Source organism: Euprymna scolopes, chromosome 9, assembly GCF_053919585.1.
Source record: "Euprymna scolopes isolate OS-2025 chromosome 9, ASM5391958v1, whole genome shotgun sequence".
NCBI classification, from domain to species: Eukaryota; Metazoa; Mollusca; class Cephalopoda; order Sepiida; family Sepiolidae; genus Euprymna; species Euprymna scolopes.
The window spans coordinates 13236471-13253620 of record NC_136490.1 but is presented as its reverse complement, the minus strand read 5'-3'; the positions used below and the strand labels follow the sequence as shown (position 1 = coordinate 13253620).

At 31.6% G+C, this 17150-nt stretch overlaps 1 protein-coding gene across 1 annotated transcript in view; it reads left to right on the top strand.

Moving 5' to 3' along the window:
- Nucleotides 1-11860, top strand: part of LOC145284439 (UPF0598 protein CG30010-like) — a 43353-nt gene extending 31493 nt beyond the window's left edge. Inside the window, exon 3 of the mRNA XM_080133250.1 lies at nucleotides 10568-11860. Within this exon, the coding sequence (XP_079989376.1) occupies nucleotides 10568-11013 (446 nt within the window). The 3' untranslated portion in view covers nucleotides 11014-11860. The remainder of the gene's footprint in view (nucleotides 1-10567) is intronic.
- The last annotated feature ends 5290 nt before the right edge of the window (nucleotides 11861-17150 follow it).

Sequence of the window (17150 nt, the reverse complement as noted above, 5' to 3'; positions counted from 1 at the left end):
ACCATTTTAATTTCTCTACAAATAAAAGGGAAAGTTTGTGTCTCCACAAAATATACTATCAAATGGCTCTTAAATTGCGGTGCATATGATATTGGTGGCGATTATGATATCCGCAACATCTATGTCAATTATTAGGAGGGAATACGAAAGTTTACAAATGAATATGTTGGCATTAATCATAACAATAGACAATGGATATCCTATGAAAGATGCTTGTACAATAAGTTTATAGTGAAGCATGGGTTGCATAATCTCAACCACAATTCCCCTGATCCACGTGATTTAAGTTCTATGGCAAGGAAAAATCCAAAATTACTATAAGCCATGTTGTGATAAGCAAAGAACAAGGTTTTCTTCTCCTGGACTAGTTGTCTTACTAAGGCTTGAGAATCTTGTTTATTCCATCCATATTTAAAGAGGGGGGAAATGGTTCATACCTTTCTCAAGACTATTAGAAAAAGTGACTTTGCATCCATTTCCAGAGTTATGTCATGTGCTATTCCTAAATGGTCACCCATCAAAGTACTGACCAAGCCTGATGTTGCTTAAGTTTGATAATTCACCTGTAATTTCAGAGTAGTCTAAGAGTTATCTCTCTTGAGTCAGATCTTCCCTTAGTTAGCTCCCCTGAATCATTACTTGCCAATGATAGAATACCCTCTTCCATTTGGAGGTTAAGAAAGACTTGTTTAAGTCGTACATGATCAGATTCATAACTCATTCACATGTTGCAGTTGACTTCACTGGTCACAGCTATATTTTCCAGATATCAATAAAATAAGTCATGTTCGTATATTATTCATCATATATCTCTCTTTGTTTACCCTGATAAAACATGCATTTTGATTATATTTGGGACAATTAACATGTTTGTAATTTTCGCCATCTTATGTACAATGTTCACCCATCCTTCTCATGATTGTCCATGACAAACCGTCTCTATTAGCATAAACGTATATATATAAGAATATCTGTTACAGAATTGGTAAAATAAATTTCTCTGAATAGAACAGTTTTGTACCATTTTCATGTCACAATATGATGTTTAAAATCCTTTTTCTAATTTTGATCCAAATTCACTACATGATTCTGATTTTAGAAAATTTCTAAAAACTAAATGTTCTTGAGAAGGAATCTTGTTTGATTGGTGTTTTAATGACAATGGATTAAATTTCATGCAAATCTGAAATATATGAATTTTCAAATGGGAGATTGTATTCATATTAAAAGTCTTTAAAAGAAATCAAAATTGAGATAATGATTCTTAATTAATGTCTAATACATATTGTTGAAATGTTGCAAAAAAAATGTAAGACATCTTACTTTTAATAAAGAGTTTCTACATCCTTTTTAGCCTTTTTGCATTAAACTAAATCTAGCCCACTTTACAACACCTTATACCTAGCAGCTGTGTTTCAAAATTCATAATTAATTTATAAGTGAATCTTGTACATGTATAAACATAAACACATAAGTTTATATAGAGATTAATGTAAATTCAACTGTTTCTTGTTTTGATTCTGACCTTATTTGCACGACTCAAAACACAACCTACAAATTAGTCAAATTAGAAGCAATATTTACAAGTAGGCAAAGATGTTTTTAGCTGCTAACACTTCACTATTATTGCCCCTAGAAAATTACATTCCGAAAAGATTCGAAACATTGCCATGATTAAGTATAAATTCTCTTAAAAAAAACGAGATTGGAATAAAAAGTCTGTACTGATCCACAAACACTGTCAGATGATAAAGAAAAAACATTGAAAACAAAATTTTAACATGGGAAGATAAGATTTACTGTAAGTTTAATTATATGAAAGAATTTTTTTTCAAGAAAGGTATTTAAAAAAAATTTTTAATTTTATTTATTTTTTTGGAACAAATGTTTTAAAGAAGAATTTTTTTTTTTTTAATGTAAACATGAAGACATTTATGAACGAAAATGAAATGTTTTTATGGAAAGTATCTAAGAAGTTTTTTTGTTTTTTTACAAAAAAGCTTCAATAAAATAAGTGTTCGTTTGTTTTTTTTTTTATAACAATGAAAACAAATTTTGTTTCATGGAAACATCCAAAACAATTTTTTTTTTCCTAAAACAAGTTTCAAATTTTTTTTTTTTTTTTTTTTTTTTTTTTATAGTTGGGTGTCTAGTTTTAAACAAGTAATCGTTTTTTGGGGATATATTTTAAAACAAAATTGTAATGGGTTAATTTCAATGAAACTTGTTTGCTTACAGCTGATTAGCTAATTGCATCTGCTTTTTCCAGCAGCTTAATGTAAACTGCCAGAAGATGGCAAAGCAACTTTCGGTCAGGTTCTGGATCAGAACATAAAAATCACTCATTGAATTATGCATTTGCTTTTGTTTATTCAAAGTTACCTGTCGCTTCATTTATAAGAGTTTGTCAATAATTGTAGAATTTATCAATCAGCTCAAAGTGGTTTTTATTATTTGGTATATAAAAACATCAAATTAATCTCACAGAGGAATTTTCATTTTGTTTTTAACTGCTATGTTGATTATTTTAGAAAATTCATATCCTCTCCAATAAAAGATTTCCATTGCACAACCTCCTCGCCTGCTATAGGAATAGCCATGAAAGAAACCTTAACGATCCAATTGCGACAAGATCATAAGAATATAAAATATCATTTTTCACAATAATAGCCAACAATATGGAGACAGCAAGGTATAAAATGTAATAAAGAAATTAACAGATTTTGAACTGAGTTCCAGAGTTGAACTCATGTGTTGCAATATTTTTATTTCATTGACTTGGCCTTTGGGACAAGATCAAAGTGTAGTATCTGTTCCGGCAGATACTGCACTTAAGATAATTTGTACCAGTCAATGGAGGGGAAACCCTCTATACTGGGAACCGCCTGGGTAATACCTAGGAGGTCCACCCTCCCAGGCCTTGCCACCGGGCTTTCCGGTGGGGCAAGTTTATTGCTTGCTGCCTGAGGCGCCCCGACCGGGGAATGCCGACGGGGTTACTCAGGCAATTTTTAAAATTGCAGGAGTGCCCCTCCTTTAGGGGAGCCTGCGGGGTTCCCACTTTCCGGCCTTGTGCCACATAATGCTGATGTGGGCAGCATTTAAATAAAAACCCTCTATACTGGGACAATTATTATTTTTGGTAACCAGAGTGACCCCTTTTAGGGGAGCTGGTTTTTACCTCACATTAAAAACGGCCTTGTGCCTAATTTGCTCAGTGGGGGAGCAAATAAATACCATCTGTTCTTCAGATGCTGCACTTCAATTTCTTGTTCTCTGTCAGTGGAGGAGAAATCCTTCACGACTGAGACAATTTTTATTTTTGTTCCTTTTCTCCACATTAAAAAACGACCCTGGTGTCTAACTCTGTCCCATGGGGAGGCATTGTAAATAGGAACTGTACTAGGTGTTATCACAAATATTGATAACCAGGGGTGATAAGACAATCTGATTGGGTACTAGAATTTCTGTATAAAATGTACCGAATCTTTTTGAATCTTCCAGTCATAGCTTTTCATCTTGATATGAAAGGAAAACCTCTGCTGATCTTCACTGAATAAATTATACCATTTTTTAATTGAAATTTTAAAAAATTAAAAGCTTCTCTAACTTGATTGATTCTGCTAAATTTTGCTTGTGTGACATTTACACAGCTTGGTCATTTGCATACAGCTGCCATATGCCCATCTGTGGTCTGTTACACTTGGAACAATTAAATATTTGCAATTGGATAATTTTCTTTTACAATATAATTATTTCTTTTGCCATCTCCTTTTGGATCATTTTTCTATTACAAGAATGACTTTTGACTTAAAATCTTGTTTAAGAGACTAGGAAGGCCTGACTCGTGTTGCTAGTTGAAATACAATTAGCTTTTTTATACCATAATGGTACTTGAATATGACAAGTGATATGTATGATCATGTCAGCAGCCTCAGACTCCATCACTTTAGTCACAGTTTTCTAATGTAACAAAGATGGCGTCCATGTTTGCTTAAATGAAAAAAAAAAAGAAAGAATTTTATGAAAGAAGAAACAAAAACAAAATCTTTTATTTTTTTTATTGGACGATAAATTAATTACACATCAATTTTGGGCGTCAGATAATTGAGAAGATTGTTGTTCTCTGTGCAGTCTTGTTGGGTGTGCCATGATTTCTGAAGGTGTTGTCCTGTTCAAACCTGTTCGACTTTTGATACATTACTTTCTATCGAGGGTGAAACATCTCAAAGTAATAAGAATATTGTAACTCGTAATTGTGTGTAACAGAGATAAAAATAAGACTAATCAAGAAATAATTCAAATGTGAACCCTGTTGTACAGGATAATTGCAGAGAAAAATGATATATCTATTATTATACTAAAGCTAAGTTAAAATGCAAAATACATGCTAAATTATTCCTTGGTTTTGGGATTGAGTTATGTTTGGAAAAAGTTCATTTTAATTGTTTTAATTAGTTGTAATTTGTAATTAACTAAGTGATCCATTTCTTACTAAGATTTTGTCTATCACTCTCTTCCTTTCTCACTCTGTTGTCTGATCCCTCCTCGATCTTATTTTATTTATTATGTCTTCCACTATAGCTTGTGTCACTCTCTTTCTGCTTATTAAAAGTCAAAGCTGTAAAACTGAAGATTGGAAATATCACTGTGGATAGTGATATTACTTAACCTGTATCTGGAGAGGAAAAGAGAGAGAAAAGGGTTTATATATCTAATACTAGCATGGGTTTCCGGCGTTGCCTGGGTATTTGGAGATGTTTGTTGAGCAAAAAAAAAAAAGTGGTCAATTTTTTTAACTTTGATCCCTATTATGACCCCTTAAAATTTATTGTTTTCGGCTCAAATTAACTTATTAAGTTAGATCCATGTTCAATGAACCTATATCTAAAATTGCAAGTGTTTAGACCGAAAATTGTTGGAGGAGTTTGGTAGAGTTCTTAAAGGTCGAATCGTTAAACTTTGACCCCTTAATTGCCTGATTTCTGACCGAAAACTGATCACATCGATTTTCCCAAATCTCAGTACCCTGTATATCAAATTTCGAGTCTGTAGACTTAAAATTAACAGAGTTATTGTGTAGGGAAATGTACACACACAGATACACAGACAGACACTTTCACTTTTATAGATATATAATTAATCATGACACTCTGCATTGATGAAACACTAGTGTCTGTAGGTATTTAATAATTATTATAACCTTCCATCACTCGATACAATTTGTGTATTTCACTTTTCTACTTTCCATTTTCTCTCCTCTTCACTTTCATCTCATCAACTCCATGGATTCCACCTGAAAATGATTAGCAGTCGAATCGAAAGCACTCATGATAACTATGGAACTTTCATCAGTGTTTTTGATTTTGATATAAAAAAGATACGAAAAATTGAAAAAATAAAGAGAATCGTAAAGCAAAATATCTCCGTTATATTCAATAATGTCTGCTTGAATATATATATATATATATATATATATATATATATATATATTCTACTATTATATAAAAAGAAACTTTGTGTATGAGTTCCCTATGGACTCATAAATAGCTGAGTTGATTTTTTGGAAATTTCACACGAATGTACTTGATGTGTCTGGGAGTGTTCTTATGTAGGTTTTGTATCGGAATGCTTTCGATAAATATCGAAAATCCATAATCAAAAAAATCCGATTAAAGAAGGAATAGTTTGATTTTGATCAAACTTAACACTTTTATACAACCTAACATCGCAAGTGCATTTGAGAAGTTTTATCACCGCACAAACAGAAAAGCTCAACCTATAAAATTGATTGCAGATTTTTTCATACGACAGGGGCGTGTTCGAAATGAATGTTTCTGTTTTAGAGCACAATTGAACCATGATATTTGACTTTTGCATTTTAAACTTTAATTCAAGCCATTATTTACAGATAATTTTATAAAATCAATAGTAGATTCTCTACAGTGCAATGTAGACTACAATGTATTGTGGACCAAGTCACTGCGGGGAGACATGTGAAGCTTTCTCTTGGTACACAGCGGGGTGAGGAGTGGATCATTAACTAGAGCAGGTAATCGATTTAATTAAAAAATGGGTAATTTCAGTTTGATGACAATAAAAGTATATGAGGGTGAAAAATTTGTTGTTCCTCATTCAATCCCAGACAATGTCGGGTCTCCCTGCTAGTGTGTGTGTGTGTGTATATATATATATATATATATATATATATATATATATGAAGAATAAATACATATTAAATACGTTTGAAGCCAAAATTGCAATGCAAAATTTATAAAATAAACGAAATTTTAAAAATAAACACTCGTTTATTTTATAAATTTCGCGTTGCAATTTTGGCTTCAAACGTATTTAATACGTATTTATTCTTCAAATTTCATTCAGTGCTTCTAACAGATATAAACAAAAAATCTACCCATATATATATTTATATTAGGGGTGTACCGATTAATCGACGGGTAATTGGCCTAATCAACCACTTTGCTAATTAATCGATTAATTAGTTTTCTCTTTCCTATTAAATTTAAATCATTTCATCACTGCTAAGTGACTCATCAGATAGCTTTGACACATTAACATAGTAACTGCTAATTTAACTTAACATTTAATTGTCTAGCCACTATTATGGCATTTTGCCTTTATTAAATAAAATTACAAAATACAAAGCACAATTTCCAATTTTTAAATGAATATCATTAAACAATTAGATAAGAAAAAAGAAATTACAAACCAACTTCAACGCACAAATTGTAATTCTTTAAGTGAATGTTATAAGCTGAAGTTTTGCACCTGGTGCTGCTCTACTTCCTCTTCTATTCTTGTTGCCTCCTCTAATAGTCTCTTCAGTATTTATAGTTGTAATGTAGAAACAGTAGAGTTTCTTTAGTCTTATGATGCAACCTGTTCCTCATAGGTTCATATCCATTATCACCTGTACTAAAGGGCCTCTTGCACTCCATAGATAAAGGTGGTGCGTTTAAATATTTTGAAGCCACTTTACTCAGCAGTAGTAAGGTCTCCTGTATCTACTTCCACCACTGAAATGGATCATCACCTTTTGAGAGTAGTTGTAAAGCTACGTAATGGTCAAGTTCTTTTGTGCACTTGACCATAAAGGATTTACTCCTTTTGAGTTTAGATTGTGATTCTTATATTTTTTTTTTGTAGATGTAGTCTCCAGGTTTAAATCAGCTTCTGCCTACTCTAAGTTTGGATTTGTTACTGTAGGTTTATTCAAAGCTAATCCATCAAAGTCAAACAGGCTTGAAACAGTCTTGCTTTCACTTTGATCTTCTTGACCCTCAACAGAGCTTGAAGAAGTGTATCCTGCTGATTCTGCTTCATTATCATCAATAGAAAGTAGATGATGTAGAATCCAATTCTTAGTGTTTTTTGCAATTTAAATTTGTATCTTTGATCTAAGAAAGCAGACACACAGGTTTTTATCATTTAGATTGGATAAAAATCTTGTTTCCATTGATTCATTGAATTGTTTCAGTTTTCATTGTACAGTAAATTGTGACGATGTGTGAACTGAAAATAAAACATTCTTCATCAGTCATACTTTTGTTCCCCATTTTCAGACACTTGCTACCATTACATATTTTTATTTTTCCTGGTTTAGTTATTGAGATAAATTACTAATTAAATATCAGACATAAGTAATTTAACTACGCAAACAATTAACTAAATATTGATAACAACGTTCAACTAATATGGCAACTAGTTCTGCTGGAAGCATTTTGATGTCAATCCCAAGAATAAGAATACAGCTGCTTGCAAGTTATGTCAAACCATCACATCAAAGGGTGGCAAATTTAGCAAAAACTTTCACAATGACTAATGTGTTAAGCAATCTTAAAAAGGTTCATTCGAAAGAAGCAAAAGTTGCAAATTAAGGAAACACAATGAATATTCAGGGACAGACATTCCAGGAACAAGTGGCAGCAATTGAGCCTCCAGCAAAACACCAAACTACTATAGAATCAGTATTGGCCAAAAAGAAAGTTGGGAATATTAATGATCACAGTCTGTAATGAGATGTAGAAGATCAATCTCCAATATTTTTAAATATTGAGCAGATGTTTTCTAAGGTGTTGGGACGCATTTCTCTTTTAGGCATTGATTGCACAGCTTTGCAAAAAAAGGTGCTAGTTCCAGTTGCAGCTTTTTGAGTACTATGATTGGAATATTGTCAGAACCAGTTACTTTGCTGGCATCAAGGTTCGTGATGAGTGTGATAACATTCACAGATGTGTGGTGGTTGCTTAGATTATTTTCAGTGTTGCGAGGAAATTCGGGAGGTAGGTGGTCCTGATCACATTGATGCAAAGTTCTTGGCTTTGGCAGATGCTGACAAAATCACCTCAGGCCTGTTGATGATGGTTGGGATAGAGGACTCAGATTTGCTTAGAACCTTGCTTGTTATTCACCAAAACTCATGGGAACCAAACTTCTGTTGTATTTTGGACGATAGACTGAGCATATAACTCTCACATTTTCTATAATCCGTTTGCAGTGATTGCTGATAGTTCTAAAGGCAACTTTAGTGTTAAAACATTTTACGTTTAAAGCAAATGAAGTAGTGGTTTCTGTGGCAATGCATATTCAAGAGTGTACCATGGCTGGCTGTTCAGTTTATGTTGAAATTTTTTGCAGGGTATGTAGCTGTCTGTGACAATAGTTAAGCAATCAGGCAAGTCGGATGCAGGTAGATGCGTGCTTTTTAAACATAGTGTAGGGGTAGTTCTGTGTGTGTATATATATAAAGTTTTTACCAATCTATATATATATATATATATATATATATATATATATATTTTATGATACATCTTTCTGAATCTATTTATCTTTTACCATTTTTTCCTTATTTCAAACTATCTTTCTCTTACACCAAGTAACCTGACACCTCCTACTTTAGGTTCCTCTCCTTCCTCTTTCCTACCCCCCTCCTCTTCTAATCCTTTTTCTCTGTCTCGTTTAATTCCATTATTAGTACATACATCAACAGTGTGATAGTAAAACACCCCTCCCACCTGCTTTGACCTTATTAACTTGCTCTACCAGTTACTCTTAAGTTTCATTCTACCACTATTTTCCGATTTACATTGGCCATGGAAGGTTATTTTGCCAACTGTCTCGCTTCAGATCTAGTTCTCTATTTTTTTTAACTCTTTTCCATTTGAATCCTATATTAAAAAAAAAAAAAAAAAGACTTCATGTGCCTCTCTACACAAGGACTATTATTTCCATGGATTGAATTTTACTCCCGCATTTCAATACAGGATTTTTCTACACAAACTTTTCATTCCTTCTCTAACCCCGGGTATTTTTTATAGAGATTCTAAAGGATATCTTATGGAACTTTTTTGGGACTCCTTAATCCCCCCACCTATTGCAAACTTTTGGATATCACTGGATATTTACAACCATACATATTGAACTTTGCTGAGTATTCCATTTTCGTTTTATCTATAAACTTATACTTTTCTTTCAATTTTATTTCTTGAATGTTTTCAAAAATGAGCTAACCAGAAAAAATAGATATTTATCTATACGTACCTTTTGCTAACTTTTGTTATCTCTGATGAGAAGAGCCTTTCTTTGAAATTCCATGGAATAAGGAACCTTTCACCTTTACTTCGTATTCCTTGTTTTTAATAAAATATTGTAAATTCAATTCTACAATATCTTGACTTTTTCTACTTATATATATATATATATATATATATATATATATATATATATATGGCAAAAAGCCTATATTTCAAGATGTTGTCCATCTTACCGGTTATTTCTTTCAGCATGTTAAAATGTTTAATTTTTGATAGCACCTGTTTCATAGTACAGGACATTTATATAATTATGTCAATTTTTTTATCTTTTCCACCCCGACTCATCAGCTTTAAAACAAAATAAGAATATGGGCATGATTACATAAAAAAGATGTCGTAAAAATCACAAAACACAATTGCAACTACTCTTCTGATATTTTCGGATTTATGTAATCATGCCCATGTTCTGTCAGTCATGACCGAGTAGAAGTCTTAAATAATTTACAATTATATTCTTAGTATTGCGCACACTTCAGACGAGTTTCACTTAGAACTGAATTTACTTAGTACTTTATCCGTTACGCCACAGGTATTTGTGGATTAAATAAAGAGTTCTGTTCAAAAATCCGTACAGATTCCTCAGTTTGACAAAAAAGATTCCAGATTTCAATAAAATGCACCTGAAGAAGGTTGGAGGTTACATCAACCAAAAATTGTAATAATAACCTTCAATCCAAATAATACAAGATATCAATCCTCATCTCAAAAATTGAGAAACATAATTAAGAGGATTATTGAACATGTATTTGTTAACATTAGACTTGAAAATGATCCCGTTGTAATCTGCAAGGAATCAGTCTTGTCGCAATTTTCTCTCTGTCTCTCTTTCAGAAATATATTTTGCACAATGGTAAATATTCATATCTTTAAAAATGTATGTTTAATAGTTTGTTTTTTCAGAAATGAAAACAGATATCCATGATTAATTGGACTTTCTTTTTTTTTTTTTTCAGAAAGAAAGTTTCTAGAATTTTTCTACAAGAGGTTGCGTGTCAACAATATGCAGAGGTATCCAGAGTTCCCTTATATATCCCTCTGCGGTCGAGAAAGGAACTTTATCCGTTGTGATGATAGGCCAATAGTCTTCACAGAACTAGTCAATGATGAAGGGGATTGGACAGACTATTTATACTACGGCGGTTACAAGGCAAATTTGCGGATCCCTTTTGAGCCAGAAAAACTTTGTATGTTGCCCGAGACAGGTCGTGTCTATCATCCCGCCAGCATAATTCATGGTGGCATTGGTCTTATAAAGTCTAGCATGGCCATCGAGTTTAGTAAGGGTTTCGATTTTGAAAATGGACAGACAGAACCACCAACGCATTTTGTTTGGAATAACAAAGTTTATAAATTGACCAACGAATTGATTACTTTTTTTGGAAAGAAACAAAATCAATAATTTTTTTTTTTTTTTTTTTTTTTTTCAATCAAATGACAGCCATTTTATTTAAATTTTGAAAAATTTAGTGTTTCTTCACAATCATAGTGCCATGAAAGAAAGTTTTTTTCGAAAACAATTAAATTATGGATTGAATACTGAACATAGATTCTTAGAATCTGTGCATTTTAATAACATATTTTTCTTTTTATATTAAAATGTGTGCAGACCAGGAAACTTAGGCGCTTTGGTCACATTGAAAGAACTGATGAGTGTTAGTATATGTTAAACAGCTGAGGTAGCAGGGTGAGTTAATAAGAGAAGGCCAAGGAAAATTTGCGAAAAAATGTTTAGAATGGATTTGACAGAAAGACCTAGTCAGAGATAGGTTAGTTTGGAAGTTAATTTCTAAAAGCCGTCCAACACATGCCAACATGTAAAATGGATATTAACTCAAAAACGATGAGAATGGGTATCATCATTTATCTTGCCTTTTTATTATACAACAACATTAAATCCTCATTATTTTGATATTTATGTACATTTGTGGCAGAATTCGACATGCCTGTGTAAGAGTGAGGTTAAAAATGTTCTGTTGTCACAGACAGGAAGCTTGTAATGATACATACCAGATAAGCTGATAAAATCTTTATCTTGTTTCTGAACTCCGAAAGAAAGCGGTTGTGTTTGGAAAAGCTGCTACCTCCCTCTATGAAGGATAAATTGTGGGGGGATCCACGGGGTAGTATGTGTTTATACTTCTGTAGAAGAAAAATTCAAGAAGAATTGTTCAAAACTGCAAAAGATTGTTAGTAATAACTTTTACAACCGTTTTTATTAAAAAGTAAAAAAATGACTGCAGCAAAAAGAGAGAGACAGGTCAAATCTACATACTACTATGTGTCAACAACACAACAAAATTTCAGCTGTATACATGATAAGCTGTTATTCAGATAATCTGTTAGAATCAAAGAATTGGTCCATTGTGGAGGTACACATGAAAACTTATATTTTGGCGATTCAGAAGCATAGGCGACCCTAGGTGCAGACTTGGTTTCTATGTGAAGGTGTCCCTGTTGCTGAGCCAGACTTCCTGTTTTAGTTTAAAATAAATAAGCAAATTGACATGAAAGAAAATATGTGAAACTTTTGAACATGCTCTTATTTTTTTATTGTTTTTAAATATATTTTACAGATTTATATTAACTAAAACGTGGGGGAGTCTGGTTTGGTGGTCTGAGCATTTTTGCATCAGGGCTGGGTCTTTCACAAAAAGAACTGTATCCTATCTACTGATCCAAAACAAATACCATCCATGGAATCGTTAATAAAATTCCAACCCTATTTGATGTAAATGTCAGTATATGTCTGGCTTGTTCACCAAAGTTTCAGCCTTGAATATCTGAATATCCAACAGTCTTTGTTTTATCATCACTTAATGATATGCTTCAAATACATAGCTTTGTATTTATCAATACTGAGTATTTAAGATGTTTTGCACGGATAAAGACACACTATGAAGAATGAACACTGGTTAAACAGGATAGAGGAACTCTTCATTTTTTTAATTTTTTTTTTTTATTATTTTTTTTTATAGAAATGGCTTCAGACAAATCATGACACCATTTCATGTAGAGCTAAACTAACCAATGTTTAAATGTTATATGGATTGCTTCTAACCTCCCAAAACAGCAATTTTTCCACTTTTATCAGAAACATCGCTTATGGAATGTAAGAACTAAAGGACAAAATAAGGCAAGAAAGTTATGAGGCTGTCAAAAGTAATCTCAAGATTCACTTTCTACTCTCCAAATGACTTATTGGAAGAGCTGTGGGAACACTTTGATGATCGTCTCCTCAGTAGCTGTTATTCTGGACAAGCTTTACACTCTGTAGGGTTATTTCAAATATAATATCAAAACAATCCACACATGGTTCTTGAATTAATGAGGGCCATTACAGCGAAAGTAAGGTTCATAAAGCAACCAACATCAAAATAGCTTTTTGTAGCCATTATATGAATATTTGAATTAATTTAAAATAGTAAAACTAACAATTTTATATAATAAAGAAAAATTCAAATAAAAAAATAAACAAAACTTTTTTTATTATCGAAATGCACCAAATTTCTACAAGTTTAACTCTTTCAGTTTACAAATATAAAATTTGCTTATTGAAAAAAAAAAAAGATACTTTTTTTCATGATGTAATGATTGTACGTAGTCATAAAAACTTATTTAATGGAATTTTAAAATACCAAACAAATGTTAATGTGTTTATTCTTCAACGTATTCAAAGTAGTTTATAGATGAGAAAATTAGAATGAAAATAAAATCTAACAATTTAAAAAATACGTTTTCTCAAAATATCTGACTGTTAATACCTTGCCCAAAAGAGGCTTGAAGTGGTTAATAAATTCAGAGGGAGTGGGGGGGGGTATATTTTCAAAAATAATTCTAATCAAAATCTCTACGACGCATTGAGAGTTGATCAAAAATATGCAACATACACAGCACCCCCCACTCTCTAAAATTTTTATTTAGTTTTTTTTAGTCTTCAGATTATTATTAAGCTCTCATTTTTTCTCTCTATTCATTTAACGTCACCTTTGCTTTGTCCAGGGAATCAAACTTTTTTTTTTTGTTTTGTTTTTTTTGTTTGTTTTACATTCTGCAAACTCACTGTGCAACCTAATTGTGCAACAGGTCAACTGTCTCCAAACTCCATTCCGGTCTTGTCCCATCATTTGCTTCCAAGTCTTCCTTGGACAGCCAATCTTCCTGCAATTCAAGATTCCATACTTCTACAAGAGTTTATCCAGAAGGTTAAATGCTCCATATGATCGTACCAACAAAACCGATTTCTTTTTCGGATAACATGTTGAGCTTTCAGTAAATCCTCTGACCTAATGTGTTGGAATTGGTCAGATTGCAAATCCATCTAATCATGAATCTGTCATTTTACAGCCATTCGGCAACAGAGAACTGAGTGACGGCTCAACATGCTACAATGTAACATGATGGTCCTAATACAACTGATATACAACTTATTCCGAACGTAGAGGGGGATAACTTGATGTTAACAGAAGTAGCAGCTGCAAAAATTTAGATTATTAAATTGTTTTGACTCTTAAAAAAAAATTTTATTTTATTTTTTGAAAAGCTATATATCGGATTACTGTTAAGATTGAACACCATCCTAGATTCAAAACAAAATCTACCTCTCCCCTTTTTTGCTTTGGTTGCTCAATTTGCTTCATAAGATTAATATGAAATGATCTTCCTGCTTAAAATTACGAAACTGTTTTTTATTCCCACCAAACATCTTGACTATGAGACATACATGATAAGAAGCTATATGGGGCATCTTAAGTAGGTGCTTGTGCAGCAAAATGTTTGTTCACATTACATTTAAATTTTTGCATGCTGTTGCAATTGAGTAGGTAGAGAATTCTGAAGGTAAGCGACCTAAGGAAAGAAGGTAATAGAGTTGAAAGTTTTCCATCTACTGGGAACCTTTACAGTGAAGAGGTGGGATTTTGTTGCTAATCAAGTTGATTGGGAAGGATTTATGTTGGGGGGGGATACAAATGCAGTAAGTTCTTTGGAGCACATTCTGTGGAAGTATTCTTGTAAAACAAGCAGAGATGGTTGTATGTTTAAAGTTGTGCTGGGACGATTACGATTAATCAAAATTGGAAAAATCGGAACTTTTTGAGGAATCAGAATCAGAAAAATTTGTACATATTTTCTGATGCCAAAAACGATTCTTTTAATTATCTTTGTATTTGAGTCTGTTTTAAACAAAACCTTCCACTGCTGGTAGTCATAATGAAATAAATTTTTATTGATTTTAAACTACTAGTAACACTAAAATCTATAAATCACCCCCCCCCCCTCCAGTGTATTTTTACATTTAAGAAAATATGTGCACGCTTAACACATGCTTTATGGTAATCAGGAGAAATAGCAACTTTATAGTTAAATATTTATAGATTTATGAAGGATCGGAATCGGGAGAAAAGTATTGGAATCATCCCAACACTAATTTAAAGCTCACGATCAGTGAAGAATATGGTAAAAATTCTGTATATGCTATAAATGGTTTTATGTTTTCATTATATACTAACGAAGGGGAGCTGGCCTTGTCTAGTCATAAACTATGCTTAAATATATTTGTATTCATGCATATTTCATATTAATATTACAGAGCTAATTCTCTATTGAATATTATATTGTACCTAACATATACAATTTCACGATATATATGATTTCAAAAGTTTAAAATAAACATGACTTGGGTACCATCAGCTGGAACCAAAACACTCCACTCCAGTCATGTTCCCTACCATTTGAGCTATCGACTGATAAGAAAGATTTAAAATGAAACTACTTCAAGTTATGAATTAATTTGCACATGCACAAAATTAATAGAAATATGTTGGCAATTTGCATTTCAACTTGCCGACATATTTCTGTGCGCATTATTCATCCATCCAAACAAAGATTTTACTCGTTATAAACTGTCCTTGGTGTATGATTACTATTTCTTGTTAATTTCACTGTTATGTGACCAATAGTTTAAGAGTTTATCAGTTAAATATTTTCACACATACATACATCTACAGTTTTATTTATGCAGATTACTAAATGAGGAATTATTTCCATTTAAAATTCGTTTAGTATTATGCATGTAAAATTGAGAAAAGCATGCTTGAAATGTGCCAACATCAAATGAATAAGCTAAATCAAAACTTGATCACCTAATTTGACCTGATGTCTTGTTTATCTAAAAAAACAAAACTTGAATTTTCACTTGAAATAATTCCTTGTTTAATAATATTTATTAATAATAAATAAAATATAATGTTTAACAAAAACAATGTCTAAACAGATATTTTCTCATCTTTTCTGACTGAGAGCTTTAAACATTACGATGAAGATGCAATATGGCAGCGATGGAACTGGAGTTTGGCAAATTGTGTGAAAAGTTCTAAAAAGAAATCAAATACAAGGATTATTTTTGGTTAAATTTAGATTGAAAACCTAAAATTTGACTTTCTTTTTTTTTTTTTTTTCAATTTGAAAAAAAATTGAACAAGTAATTTTTTCAAAGATATTTTTTATATAATCTGAAAATTTTATACTTAATCAGTGGCATTGAGAAAATTGAATAACAAAAAAAAAAAAAATGAGAGATTAGTGTATAAGTGCACTGAAGATATTAAAATTATTGTGCCAATTTTGTTAAAATCTCTGACTTAATAAATATTACCTTTTTGTTCAAACCAAAGATGGCAACTAATTTTAAGTTTACTGTTTTGCTTTAAATTGTTAATAAAAATGTAGAAATTAAAAAAATTAATCGAAAGTGTGGTTTTGCTTATCAATTAGCATCAATTAATTACTTAACTATTTAGTAATTGATTAACATTTTAGTAATGAAAATATTGGATTTGTTTTTCTACTTTTTAATCTCATGTAATAAATATTGGTTAATTAGACAAATTTTCTATTACATCAATGATTTGGAGCTGTCCATGTGTGATTTTTGTGATAAAAAGTTTTATAGGCAACATTATTTTTTATTGAGAATTGTTTTGGTATTGACACTTTATAATAAAACTAACAAGCTAACAACACTGCCCATAAATAAATAAGGGGACCTGTTTACTCCTACTCTCAATGCTGATTCCCTCTGTTAACATTGTTATTCTTATTATTTAATTTCGATAATTTTCAATTTTAATTTCTTCTGAGAAACCACTTTAAAAGCATTGTATGGAGTTATTTCCCTTGATTGTTTTTTGTTTTTTCAATAGAATAAAATGGTTTGGGTTTTTTTTTTTTTTTTTCGCAGTCACTAAATTTATTCTCTGATGACCCTCAAATGAATTAATATTATAGTATTTTTTTTTTTACCATGACCAGCTTAAGGTCACACTAAATCAAAATATACAAGGTTTTTAGCTGGATAGATATGACAAATTTTCTTTATATAATAGATGGTGGAATAATGTCAATCAGATTTTGACCAATGAAATGCCAGTGCTGCTGCTGCTAATATTTCTCAATAACAAATAATGTGATTTATAATCGTTGTTGAATTTATTTTACATTTTAAAAAAAAATTGAAAATTATATGTGAGAAATAGAATG